At 37.3% G+C, this 14,300-nt stretch overlaps 1 protein-coding gene across 2 annotated transcripts; it reads right to left on the reverse strand.

Moving 5' to 3' along the window:
- Positions 1-4,511: 4,511 nt before the first annotated feature.
- LOC121518130 (serine/threonine-protein phosphatase 4 regulatory subunit 2-like) lies at positions 4,512-13,941 on the reverse strand. 2 transcript variants are annotated; one of them, XM_041800355.1, is made up of 9 exons: positions 13,821-13,941; positions 13,120-13,201; positions 11,501-11,671; positions 10,934-11,027; positions 9,677-9,714; positions 9,427-9,501; positions 9,089-9,238; positions 8,594-8,883; positions 4,512-5,646 (listed from the first exon to the last, which is right to left on the reverse strand). In XM_041800355.1, the coding sequence occupies exons 1-9, from the start codon at positions 13,852-13,854 to the stop codon at positions 5,354-5,356; spliced, it is 1,227 nt and encodes a 408-aa protein (XP_041656289.1). In that variant the 5' UTR covers positions 13,855-13,941; the 3' UTR covers positions 4,512-5,353. The 2 variants fall into 2 exon arrangements, with proteins under 2 accessions (XP_041656289.1, XP_041656290.1); XM_041800356.1 differs by lacking the exon at positions 13,821-13,941 and adding an exon at positions 13,294-13,312.
- Positions 13,942-14,300: the final 359 nt, after the last annotated feature.

Here is a 14,300-nt window from a genome sequence, read left to right on the forward strand (position 1 = left end):
ACTGTTACTGATTCCCCCATGTGCATCTGTCCTGCTTTTTCCAGGCCTTGTTGGTACTATCTGTAATTTTTTAATCATTTACAATTTTATTAACTTTGTTCATCTTTATCACTTAAACTAGAGCTGTCAATATTTATCAAGATCATCACAATAAATTGAGGTACACAGTTAGTGCACTAAATTAAACTTAACTGCGATTAATCTCATGCTTTATTGTCCCCTTCGACTCACTTTGGTTAAGACACACTAGTGTTTCCCTGCAGCCACAGTGTTGTAAAATAAGTCCACCACTGCTCCTTAATGGCTCATTTTACTCAAAAACTTATTGTGGATAAGTCAGAAGTCATCCGAACCTTTTTAACGTTCTTCTATTTCATTTTCAATCTAGATCAAGTTCCTTTAAAATCTTCCGATCTACCAGTAAAAGCAGTTTTGTTTCCAAACAGGACATCAGTTACTCCTAGTTTAAGACAGTGGGAAATAAAGAAGGGCACCAAAAGAGGTTAAAATGCAAAATAATGGAATTTTAAAATGTGATCAAAAGGGTGTGATTAATCACAATTAACTACAGAAATCCAGTGATTAAAAACAATTACATATTCGAACATATGACAGCCCTAGATCAAACATTTACAACATTTGTAACAACTGATATGAGGCTTGACTTATTGCATAGGCAAAAAATATAATAATAGGAAATTATAATGGCATAACAAAAAACAATATTTTTGATCCCCTATTTTCCACCTTTTTTCATGTGTTGCTTTTCTGATTAACATTTTTCTAAGTAATTGCTTTGAGAATTTGATAAGCAATATAATAAACAGGGTTTAGAGAAAGATTAGCTTTGAGCCCAATTTCAATTTTGGTTGCCCAGTTCAGGCCAAAGATTCATGACGCAATGTTACCCTGACAACAAGTAAAGCACAGTACATAGAAAAAAGTATTTGGCCACATCTGTTAACTGTAGAATTCAGGTGTTTCTCTCATATCCATTGCAAAGGTGTATAAAATCAAGCTTCTAATCATGCAGTCTCCATTTGCAAACATTTGTGATACAAAATGGGTTGTTCTGAAGAGATCAGTGGCCTCAAACGTGGCATTGTGACAGATGCCTCCTTTGCAATAAGTGATATTACTAGAAAGTGGAAGCATTTAGGAACAACAGCAACTCAGCTACAAAGCAGAAGACCATGTTAAATGTTTGGCAGTCAGATGGGTGAGTCTGGGTACGACAAATGCCAGGATAATAATGCCTGTCTGACTGCATGGTGCCAACTGTGAAGGCTGTTGGAGGAGGGATAAAGGTACGGGGCTGTTTTTCAGGGTTTGGACCAAGCCCGTATCTCCACTGAAGGACCATCTTAATGCTTCAACATCCCAAGACATTTTGGACAATGCTATGCTTCCAACTATGTGGCAACAGTTTGTGTAGACTCTTTTCTATTCCAACATGACTGTGCCCCAGTGAACAAAGCAAGGACTATGAAGACATGGCTTGATGAGTTTGGTCTAGAAGAACTTCACTGGCCCGCACAGAGCCCTGACCTCAACCCCATCGAGCACTTTTGGGATGAACTTGAACAGATATCGCCAGCCAGGCCTTCTTGTCCAACATCAGTGCTTGACCTTAGAAATGCTCTCCAGAATGAATGGACACAAATTCCTTCAGAAACACTCCAAAAGCCTTCCAAAAAGAGTGGAGGTTAGAATTTCTAATGGGGGCAACTCCATGTTAAAGTACATGTATTTGAATACAATGTCAATGTTGGGTACTGAGACAACAACAACTATGTATCATTAAAATGAAAGAGATTTTACCATTTCAAAACATATGCTATTAAAAAGTATCTTAACATTTTGTCATCCTTGCATCTGGCTGTATAAAAGCCACATAAATGTTAGATTTGAGATGCTGAAGAGAGCAGATAATGAAATCAAAGCTCTGCAGTGAAAATGATTTCTATATCAATCCTGAGCTCTGTCTCACAATGATTAAGACATATTTCCTAACTTGGACTTATCATAACACAGCCCATCAAAGACTGAACAAATTGTTTGATATAATAAGAGCTCTATATAGATACCATCTCTGTCAATTAAATACATTTTCAGAATTTATAGTATCATAAAGGTCTATTAGAGGATGTAATTGAGTGTATTATGATAAGAAAAAAACATGGTGCATAGATTTGAGGATTCTTTTCTGATCCGTCTCTTCTCTGTCCTAATTAAAATGGAAAACTTCATTGCTGATGAAGTCCTTAAAGTCAAAATCCTTCCTGGAATTTGAAGCTCCTGACTTATTTGATGACTCACACAGACCGAATGTGTTGTTATCCCTTAAAGCTCCGAGCTTCAGGTGCTAGGTTATTTACTTTTACCCTAATTACTGTTTGCATGCCTGCTCCAGTCATACTGAATCCTGTGACAAATACGCTGCACCTAAATTAGTTTATTTTTGACATTGCAACACAACAAGAGGGCAGTTATATTTGGGAAATTGGTGTCCTTGTTTGACTTCTGGGAAGTTAAGAAATCCCTGGAATTTTGGATAGAGCAACATATTTTTATCAGAACAACAGCATCACTATTAGTTGTGACTACATCCATTGTTTACAGGTGAAAGCTAAGCCTGGCTCAATATCTCCCTAGCTGATGAAATGTGCTGACAACAGGGTCAGTGATAATCTTAGCTTAGAGGTGTCCAGGCCATTTTTAGTATCACTGGATGTTATCTTGACATGATTAAAATGTTCCACTGTCTCTTTTATTTTGATTCATATCATCTTGAGTAAATTAATGTCCCAGTTTGTTTTTTACCTTGATTTAAATGCTTGCACATTTATTATGCTAGTGTCTGAGTGTTTGGATGGTTTTAATGCTCACTAGTCGCGTTTGATCAGGTGTAGACAGGAAAACATTAAAATATCTGCATGTGAAAGTATTTTTTTATTAATTAAAGCAACAGACTGAATAAAATCTACACCAGATGAGAAGTCAGGTATTTACGCTGAAGTATAATACAGTCTTTTTCAAAATGTAAACCCACTTTTTAATGTAATGTTAACAATGTAGCAGGGGGAAACGGCAAAATGGGTTAAAGTGCCCAGAAGTGGTAAAAATGGGGAATAAAAGAAAAAGCAGCAAAAAGAAAAGGCAGAAAATAAACAAGAGTGGCAAATACGTGGCAAAAAAGCAGCAAAAGATGCTATGAGTGGGGCAAAAATGGGTTAAAAGGGGCAAGAAATTGACAAAAAGCAGCAGAAACAGGTTAAAATTGTAAAAACAGACAAGAAATGGCAAAAAAAGGTCGAGTTGTGAAAAAGTAGAAAAAGGGGTCAAGGGAGACAATAATGGGCTATAAGTAGCAAAAGTGGGGCAGAAAAGGGCAAAAGACTAAAAAATTGGTGCAAAAGCAGTAATGATAGGTTGAAAGTGGCAAAAATTGGTTAGAAATGAAAAAAAATGGAAATAGGTTAAAAGTGGCAATAATGGGCTAAAAGCAGCAACATTAGGGCATTTGGTTTGATTTGGCAAAGGGCAGAACACAGCACAATTGGCAAAATCCAGCCAAAAAGAGGCAAAAATGGATGGAAAGTAGCAAAAAAGAACCAAAAGGAGTAAAAAAAATGGGGTGTAAAGTGGCAAAAATCAGTTAAAAGTGGCAAAAAAAAAAAGCTGTGGCATAGAGAAGTGGCAAAAAAAAGGGAAAAGTGGAAAAATTAGTTGAAAGTGGCAAAAAACTGGCAACGTGTTAAAAGGACAAAAAGCAATGGCATAAAAAATGGCACAAAAATGGTTTGAAGTGGCAAAACAGGTTAGAAATTGGCAAAAAAAAAAAAAAAAACAAGGTTAAAAGTGTCAAGAAGATGTGGTGAAAATTGACCACAAGAAGCTAAAAAGGGCACAAAAAAAAAAGTTAAAATTTGGCACAGAAAAGCAAATAGAAGTAGCAAAAAGCAGCAACATGGGTTAAAAGTGCCAAAAAAAAAACAAAAAAACTGGAAGAAAATGGGTGGAAAAACGGTGAAAAGGGTTTCAAAAGTAGCACACAAACAATTTCCACATCAGAACCCAGTAATAGGCTGGCCTTTTTTTCAGCTTCAAAATGAGGTAATTGCCATTGGCTCCAATGCTACTGGTCCAGCACAGATGCATTTATACCTTCAAGAAATCACAACTGATTAGGGCCTTTCTCTGGAACTTTTAGGGGCCCAGCTAATTCTGTAGGTCACCCTGATTGTATGTGATCATGTTTAATATATAAACCGATCTACTAACATGCCTTTTACCTGTCAGAGTCTGTCATAGAAGAGCACAAAATAAAAGTTGGAAGCTTTATTTTTAATGATAATCCAAAGGCTATAAAAACCCAAAGGCTTTTTGTTGATGGAACCCACACAATGCTAACTTCTATGTTGGCCAACAAAAGTACATCATCACTTCAGCACTCCATGGAAATAAACTGACACTCAAGGTGAATTTTCAAATAATAAACAATACTACAGTTTCAATTTTATCATTTATTGCTTTCAATGAATACTATGATACAATCTCAAGCATTCAATTTCCAGCGAACTGATCTACGAAGGCAGTGGACAAGTATTACAAGTCTACAAAAACTGATTTACAGATACATACTGTATAAATCCAAGCTATCAAAAGGGACAGTTGTACAACAAAGGTATGACATACAGAAAGTGTAAAAGTACCTTGTGTTCTGTTGACAGATTTTGATGCAGAAAGGGTTTTCTTTGAGCTACGACTACTATCTAACCAAACTGGTAACTACTGGCAATTTGTGTTAACATTGGCTTAATACAGTAAAAACTCAAAACTGTAGCATTTTTCATATCCTTCAAGGGGTCAATTCAAACAAGTACAATATTAATGTGGATAAGAAATACATTTTTATGGTATGTGCTTTATGGAAAAGCAAACAGCGTGTCACACATTCATCAGAAATGTCAAATCAACTCAAACTTTCAAATGTAACTTTTGGAGATTCATGCCAAATGAGTACTTAAATTTTCAAATGAATCAGTAATCAAGGTTAAATTATAAATCTTGTTTATAAAAATCAGGAAACACAGATTAGAAAAACTTTAGTCAACACTGAAAAAAGCAGAGTCTGTGTAATCTCATTTAAATCATTTCCTTCCAGTTTAAAGACCAGGTGTCGTGTAGCCTTGAAGAGTTGAAACTGAGGACAAAAAAGATCCATCTGTGAGGAATCTTGGGATCCACATGTCTCCTGGTCCTGGAGTCTAGAGGTCCACAGTGCTACAGATATACCCTTGGTGTGGTATAATACAGTGTAAAATAGTCTGTTGGCGGGCTGGGCTTCGTGTTAGTCATGTTCCACAGGCTCTGTCGCAGTGTTTGTGCTGTTTGAACTGTCAGCATCGCCCTCTGTTGACAAGTCAGGGGAATCACTAGAGGAGGGGGCCTGCTTGTCGCTGGATACACCCTCTCCATCGCTGCTGCTGCTGCTGCTGCTGCTGTTGCTCTCGCCGTCCAAACTTGCACTTTTCTCTGATGGAGCAGGCGGCTCAGGCTGATCCATGCTGCTGTCTTTATCATCCCCTCTGTCGGATGGGTCTGCTTCTTTTTCTGAAGATTCTGTCGGTGTGCTGCTCGGCTCTGAGGACCAAAATGGACAATGTTAGCAGCAGCTTACAATCTTTTTTTTGTTTTTTTAATCAGGATTCAAATTAGGAATAACTGACAAATATTTGGCTTACTAGTCATTAAAAAAGTTTCAGAAAATATAAAACACAAATTACTAAAACCCAAGCTGTCTACTTCAAACTTCTATTTATGCCAGATTAATCCATGTCCGAGCATGGCCCCCTCCTCCCCTGCTTTCATATTAGAAACATGTGACCCATGTTGTGCTTTTACAGTCTGACACAGTAGGTGGCAGTATGCACTTACTTAGTTTGCAAATCCACCAAGAGGATGAAAGCAGAATAAGTAACTACTAATGCCGTCAACTGGGTGGCATTAGGTTATGTTCTGTGTGGACAATAGAGTCCATCCTGCTACTACAGATGTTACTATGGATTGTTTATGTGAAGCACACAACGACTCCCTTCCTACTTCCATGTCTACTTGTGCAGCTCAGAGGTTGAAAAGGGGTCAGTGCATGGACATAAATGTTTTAAAGAGACAGGAGACATTCAGAATTGCCTTTATATCTCTAATTACTGACATGTACCACATTCTCAAGCACAGCTGCATTCACGTCTCCCACTGACCATTCTTAAAAACACACGAATCATGCCTGAGACCACATCTTCTAGCAGACACTGACCGAGCCTGATTGATTTCTATAAACACTGACTATATGAGAGTTTATACAGAAAATCAAATAATTTATTACTTCTAATACCTTTTCACGGCCCTCTTTATACATTTTAAGGATATCACATCCACAGTTTTAACCTCTTAAATTGGAGAGACAGTTTCACATTTTTTATACTGATTGTAAAATAAAAATGTGACATTATAGAAGAAGCCAGTAGCATTTCTTAATGTAGTATGCAAATCAAGCTTTTTGAAGCATTTTGAGATTAGAATATGGGGAAAATGACCTAAATTCAATACCATAAGGTAGTTGACAATGGAAGGTCTTATATTTTTAATTCAATGACCAAGAGTTGCCATACAAGAGTCTCGAAGTGAAACTATAAAGAACAGCCTACATTTTGGTTTTGAGAAAGAAAATTACTCTGCAACATTGCCCATTTAATATTCCTTACTTTGGATTTTTATGCATTGATATGTCCATAATCATTTCAATGTTGCAGCTGATAAAATACAGCTAACTATAGCTGGTCTGCATTAATTTTAATAATCTGGCAGAGATTCAAAAGAGCATCACATGTGATTAAAATTAAATATAAATTAAAAGCATAAAATCTAATTACAACCTTGTTTTATGCATATACAAAAAAATTAAAATTAAAGATCTCATAGTCTGGTATTCAAGACTTTTATACTTTTTAAACATCTTCATTTTGCTTAAATTGATCTATCAACTTTTAATACGTTTTTAAGACTCTGCAGACACTCTGGAGCATCTCGAAAAGCTCCAATCCACACGGTTTGCGTCGAACTGAAAACAGTTCAGACTATTCAGCATCAGTTGAAGAGAATAAGGTGGCAGATCTGGGCGGGGTTTTGTCATGCTGTGAGCAGATAGTAATGGCTGCTGCCACTGTAGCGGTTAGCTCGGCTGTAGCTATGGAATAGCAGCCGTTTTATCAGAAACATGGACAGCATTTCTTTATTAAATCGAGAGAAAAGAGCCACATGTTTTTGCACTTCTCCTGATACGGTTCGGCATGAATTTTAGCCACAGTTAAGCTCTGCCATTCATTTACGTACATCTACAGTGCCAGCCTGTAGAGCTCAGGTTTCAACTGTAGCTGTGATTGCCCGACTACCTCATTTTGTCTTGTCGATCTGATTGGCCTGTATTGTATGTGATAGAATATTTATCCAGTCACCTGAGAATTTTTTTTAAAGTCCTGCCTTTCCCAAACACTTTATATGGGAGGATTCCCAGATGAAGGTGAAATACATCCATGAAATTGATGTATAACAGTCTATTTTTTGTGTCAGGTTATCTTTTCATTGCATTCAACTAAGTCCAAAACCTCTGTTCAACTAACTATCTGCATCTATCGACCCACAGCCCATGTCAGGGGTCATGACAGCACATAGGTCGGCATTTATACTAGTATATTGATTACAATGGTATATAGGGCACAGCTAAGTTCTTAGATGAGAAAAAAATATCAAAAATTTGTCTTACACAAAAAATTGAATACCAGTCAGATAACATCGGTCCCTATAAAAAAACAGTCTGTATGCATTGAATACATTTGGAGTTCGTGGTATTTTGTAACTGGGTCTACCTGGAAGGCTGGCTGAGGCGTTCAGACCCAGTCACTCTCTCTCCCTTTGTCACTGCCACTTTAAAAGGTGACGGGAGCAAACTGCTAAGCCATGAATACCAACACTCTCTGAAGTATGTGCACCACTCAACATGGGGCAAACATCTTCATTGTAAAAAGAGACACACTTCTCCCTGGAATGGGATCAGGAAGGCAGCAGGTAAAGCCAGAAGGAGACTATGATGGCAGGATTTTTGGCATTAAGCGTGGCCATGCTGCCAGGTGTCAAATCTTACAACCAAATTAGTTCCAAGCATATTGAGCCTTCTAAGAGCATAGCAGGCCTTATTGTGAATTATGTAAAACCACACTTAGAGCATTATGAGCTCAGCTTTAAGAAGAGGACAAAAACAATGCAGACGAAATCCTCTAACCATTCCTTTTTGCAAGACTTTTGCTTGTGCATTGCCACAGTACAACCTGACTGCCAAACAAGCAGCAATCCTTTACATCAAGTCCAGTGCAGACATAAAGATTTTCTTGTATTTCTTTAATAACTAAAATATACAAAGTGTTTATACCTGCTACCATGATGTCCTTGAAGACATAAACCATACCCACACTTTAGAAAAACTTCCATATTTAAGTCACATTATCAACCTAATTTAACATGCTTTTACACTCACCATTATCCTTTGAAATAGTGGGTGTGTCACCAGATTTTCCACTTTCCTGCTCTTGACCAGAAGAGTCTTGTGAAGACTCTGTCGACTCAGGCGAGCTCTCCGGCCCTTTACGGGGCGATGACTCTTTTTCTGCACTTTCAGTCTCATCTTCTTCTTTTTCATCAAACTTGAGCCTCTTCACCTCGGGTTTGTCTGCATCAGAATTCTCTTCTTCCTCCTCCTCCTCCTCAGAGTGTTTATTCTTTATCCCAGTGTTTGGTGCTATTTCCCCTTCTGATGGTGAAGAATCGCTGTATTGTTGACAGAAATACAACGAATAAGACTATGGCAAGTGAGTTTGATGAGTACTTTGTATTTGTCTCTATTAAAGATGTGTTCAAGAGAAGTTCTGTGTATGGAAGGAATGCCAAGGCTTGATCGATTATATATGCCCTTGGCATTCAAATCAACTTCAAACAAGCACTTTACTTTTACAATAGATAGTGATAAAGCTACCTGATATTATGCTCCTCCGCATCCTCTGTGGTTGGCTCTGGATCTTTACTGACTGGACCCTCAGGGAGCCCGTTGGTCGAAAGAGAAGTTGACAATGACAGCTTTGGTCTGGGGTGTGGTTTTGGTGTGCCTGGTCCATTTATATTTCGACTGAAAAAAAGATTATAACCGTATGAAAGGCATCTCACACATAAATCAGTAGCAAAAGGGACAGAAATGGCATAACAACCTCTCCTACAACCTTGTTTTTCATTATATTACTACAATTTTCCATTTGCTATTGTTTGAGGAAATTTAAGATTCATGGAGTCAATCGCAGACAAGTACATGGCTCCTACCTGTCTGAATATAGAGAAGAGGTACCAGGAAACATCACTCCATTCATCCTGTTTACACTGGATGCCCCATTTTTCCTTCAAAGAGAAACAGAAAGGCACAAAAACAACCGGCTGTTAAATGTCACTTTGTAAACACGACTGAATAAGCACATCCAGGCGAGCTGTCAATGTGCATCAGAGGCAGTGTGACAAAAAAATACTTCAGGTGGCAGAGCAAGGAAAACAAAAGCATGATAGCTTCAGTACTTACTCTGACGTGGGATGAACACAGCTGACCACCATTACATTCTGCAAACATAAACAATCATATGTTTATAATACATTTTAAGGAGGTGGAAAGTATTTTTAAACTCAGGTCATCCAAATTAGTTATGTTAAAGACCCTGTTAAGTGAAATCCAAAATTTATGTTGAAGCACACTAGATATGTTGGAAAAAAGTTAATGCAAATGTGAAAATTTGAATTTTGGATTTAGAGTGTTAAGAAGTTTTTCACCTTTTTCATGGCTATATTTGATCTGGCCATGACATCACAGGACGCAATGGGAATTACCCCACCACCCTAGCATTACAATGATACAAAATAATGAGCAGTTTCTCTAGATAGTCTGCTGTTAGCTGATCTCACTGCCTTCATTAAAATTAACAGCCAGCTAAATACAATGTTTTCATTCTCTGTGAGGTAAATTTGCCAAATCAGCCACGGTGGCCAACGGATGATCAAAAGCATCATAACAGAGAAATCAGTGACAGAATACTGAATTTGTCTCTACCCTGGCACAGAACCAGGTAGCTGCTCTCTGGCCACAGTTTATCATAAAGTCAGGGGGCAGGCTAATTGCTGTAGTGCTTGCCTATTTTTCACATGAACCAGATGCAGCAGGATCAAACATCTTACCTGCTGAAGGTGTGTTTTAATCCATATTTCACTTGTCTGTAGTCCTGGATGATTAACATAAGTGAACTGTGGCTTTGTCTCTCTCAAAGCAGCTACAGTTCAAACCCTCCCGCCTGTTGTGATGCTATACTTTACTAAAGTATATGATGATAGACACGTTCTGTTCCTGCCAACTTAATAGCAGTAACTTAACAACAACGATGCCTCATAAATGAGAGAGAAACATAACTTCACATAACTCGGAAAACAAGTTTTTTAGGAAAACCTGAAGTGCTAGATAAAAGATGGGAAAATGAAAGTGAGACTTTTTAGCTCTAAACTCTCTGCCTGTCATGAGTAGTGTTTCAGAGTTCAAACATAGCATTTCTTTAACTTGCAGAGGATCATATTTCTTGTTAGTGGAGCATTCAGCCAATGTCCCCACCATCCTAAAGAAGATATTACAGCCTCATTTTTCATGATTTTGAAGTTTAATTTTATATACTTTGAGGTGTTTTTCATGACTGAAATTTGGCATGGTGGTTTATAACACAGTGGCCTGTCATACAAAAAATGTCAATTGCAGATTTTTTTTAGCACTTTACAGGGACTTCAAAAGCATCAAACTTACCTTCTCTAAACCCATTAGAAACTTGTCTGTTCCGGTGTAGTTGCGCTTGGGATCCGTGAGGAGTTCACATAGACGCTGGATAGTGAAAGGGATTCTGAAACAGGTTAACAATAAACATGGGAAGGTTACTACTGCAGAGAGTCACACAAGCAGCATTAAAACCCTCCATTCCTGACAGAACTGAAGCTAAATCAGAAAAAAGGTAGATCTGGACCAAATCCAATTACAACTGATAAACCATATCAACACAAATGATTTGTTATGATGTCAAACTTTTGTTTATTACGCTCCAGAGGAAACAACAGCCAGGGTTACATTTTTATGTGGATCTTTTTTGTGTGGATCTGAGTTATACACAAAAGGAAAAATATAAGTTTCCAATCAAATTTGTTTCATTTGAAGCTTTGCACTTAATTATTTTGCAATGTGGACACTTGGGATGAGGATGAAAGACGTTATGCAAAAGTGTTAGTTGAATAACATGCAAAACAATGACCTCCAACAAACTGACTACATAAAAGAACAGCACTTACAATGGGGTGGACAGGCACTGATGAGGCTACTCACCCATTGTAACCATCCACTATTTTTAAGATCCTCTTCTTCATGTCTTCAAAAGGAACATACTCTACGTTGGGATTATGCGGTCCTCTCTGCTCTGGTGTTGAAGCATGGAAATCATCCATGACTTTTTCCAGCTTAAACATGAAGTACGCTTTGAACTGGGACCATGGGATCCTGGAAGATAAAGGAAGCATTGGTTTACTAGTCACAGAAGCAAGCATATTGTTAGACAGTTACATTTTCAGATAAGGTGTGCATGGGTGCATTTGAAAGGGATTAGCAAATGGTGGCTAAAGCTACTTATGTGTGAATGTGGTGTGAATGGGTTGGTGTGACCTGTGGTGTAAAAGTGCTTTGAGAAAAGTAGAAAAGCGCAATACAAGCTCAGATCCATTTTCCATTTACAATAATTTGATTCTTTTCAACACCATATGTTCTAAGCAATATTTATGTTACTTTGAAGCTTTTTTGAGTAATAAAAAATAACTAATTATATACAGAAAAAAGATCTTCAGTCATACTTTTAAACAAAAGCTTATACAATAGAGTAACAAGGAACAGCAAAGGACTCTTTAAATTCACTGGTCAACAAAGACCAATGCTTATCGAGGCATTTAAGCATCTCAAAAAGATACAGAAGACATGTTTCTGTCTTGTTCAGTGATGCATCAGGTTAATGGACAAAAACAAAATATGAAAAATGTAAGCACCATTGTTGCATAAGACAGGTTTGGAAAAGGAATTGGTCCATCAGTTATTTAAAAGTTGCAAACTTGGTAGCAGGGGTGTCCCAATCTTAATCGTGAGTATGGGATTAAAGCCAATATTTGCCAGCATTTTTTTAACAGATCAGAGACTGGCAATCTGATCCGATCAACTCAGCCAATCATGTACGTCATCTGGCAAAAACAGCACAATTTGCGGCAGCCCATTAACGTGAGAGTAAAACAACAAAGAAGCGGAAGCAGCATTAGTAATCCCGTGGTTAAAATGTCAGCAGTATGGAAATAATTCAAGCTTGAGAGTCACGCTGGAAGCTTGAGAGTTACAGGTCAAGCTGTTCTGACCACTTAAAGTGTTTTTGTTTAATCTTATCTGATTTCATTAAAACACCGCACTTAGTGAATATGTAACTTTATTTTTGACTAGTCATTAAAATGAAACAGAGCTATCACACCATTCTAAGTGAATCTGATTTCATGTGTTTTACATTAGCTGTATGAGTTAAAGGAATAAGCCTGAGACATATAATCGTTACTCTGTTTACTTACAGATATTTTTGTAAACAAAAAACATTGGCAAATATGAGTATTAGACAGGGACATGGTAGCAACTCAATATTAAAACTCGTATTGGAGGCCAAAAAATGCAGAAAATCCCTACTTGGTAGTAAAAGCTGGACTGTGAGTGTAACTGTTGTTGTTACGAAAAGCAAGACATCAACCAATATTGTTTGTAAAAGACTTCTATTTTTATATCAGTATCTATATCTGTTAGCTTTCCCAAGGATAATATCAAAGATCAAAACTTTGTTACTGTGTTAATCTTAGATTGTATTAGAAAAAAGAAAATGTATTATCACTGTAATATATGAAGAACATGAGCTCTTATGGAAAACTCACATTGGCTGCCCAGTCTTGGCAATATGACACAAAAACTGCTCCAGAAGAGGACAGGTCTCTTTCTTGCCTTTCTTCTCATAATCTGTAAAAAAAGACACAATTCAGTCAGTAAATTACAGTAAATAAACTAAGCTGAACCTAGACGAGCAAAATAATAGTTATACTTTGACTAACCTTAACCTAATCTGTACTATAAAAGTAGCCCCAAAGCCAGTAAACATTTGAAATATGTCTGTAATATATTATTTACTAGTCTTCTCAAACTTTTCAAATTCTATTTGAAAAGGGTTGGACAGCGTACGTTTGTAAAAATTTGAAATAACAAATTGGAAAGTTTGTGTAGAAGTTGATATGTTAGCATGTTTATTATGCCGCTACATGGCTAGCTGTTTACATAACCGGGATACAGCCAGAAAAAAATGTTTAAATAAACATTTAGAATACACGCGAAATATACGCTGAAACACGAAACGCCTTTCCTGTTGACCACAACATGGAATTAGCTTGGTCATACAGAGACTAAATTAGTTTGTCCCCAAGTAGCTCCACAACACGCTTGTTAATCGTTCAGTAAGCTAAGTTACGGTACAGTACGTAACGTACTTCGCCAGCATTTTGGCTTTTGCTAGGAACCATCAAAACAAAATGTCGAAGTCCCTCACTCATAATGAATCATCCCCTTAAATAACTGTAAACATTGCCTTGAAACGCTTCCAATAACGCGTCGATGTCCATAGCTGTGTCCAGTAAGAGGCAGGAAATACTTGCTAGTTAGCAGTAGCAGGTAGCAACCCAACAAAGCTGGTGGCGGTCCAGACTGCGCATGTCTCTGTCTGCGTTCACGTGGCGTCGGAACAATCGGAAATAGGAGTTTTTTTAATTGGGAATCTGAAAATAAAATTCCTCCAAGATGTAGCGGTTAATGGATATATAGAAGGAAAAGAAGATATTCAATTTATTAATGGAAAACATACTAACGTCTCATTAGGTAGAGGTTAAAAACTTTTGTCTCTCAATTTTCAATATTTTTCAAAATTATTAATACTAAAAGTTGCAAAAGGCTGAGATGATTCGTTTCAGTCCTTTTACATACCTCCCCCCATTCTGGGGGAAAAAATACACAGTACATCTTCTTTTTAAAATTAATTTCTAACTTTGCAACAGTTCAACTTTTGGGCAGA

The sequence above is a fragment of the Cheilinus undulatus genome, linkage group 11, assembly GCF_018320785.1.
Source record: "Cheilinus undulatus linkage group 11, ASM1832078v1, whole genome shotgun sequence".
NCBI classification, from domain to species: domain Eukaryota; kingdom Metazoa; phylum Chordata; class Actinopteri; order Labriformes; family Labridae; genus Cheilinus; species Cheilinus undulatus.

Bases quoted from the DNA above. Each gene is read 5' to 3' on its own strand.
- LOC121518130 (XM_041800355.1), bottom strand. From the start codon at position 13,854: ATGGACATCGACGCGTTATTGGAAGCGTTTCAAG. The intron at 9,502-9,676 runs GTAAGTACTGAA...TTCTCTTTGAAG, and splicing joins TGTGTTCATCCCACGTCAGA to GAAAAATGGGGCATCCAGTG. The intron at 9,239-9,426 runs GTAGGAGCCATG...TCTTTTTTTCAG, and splicing joins TCTTCTCTATATTCAGACAG to TCGAAATATAAATGGACCAG.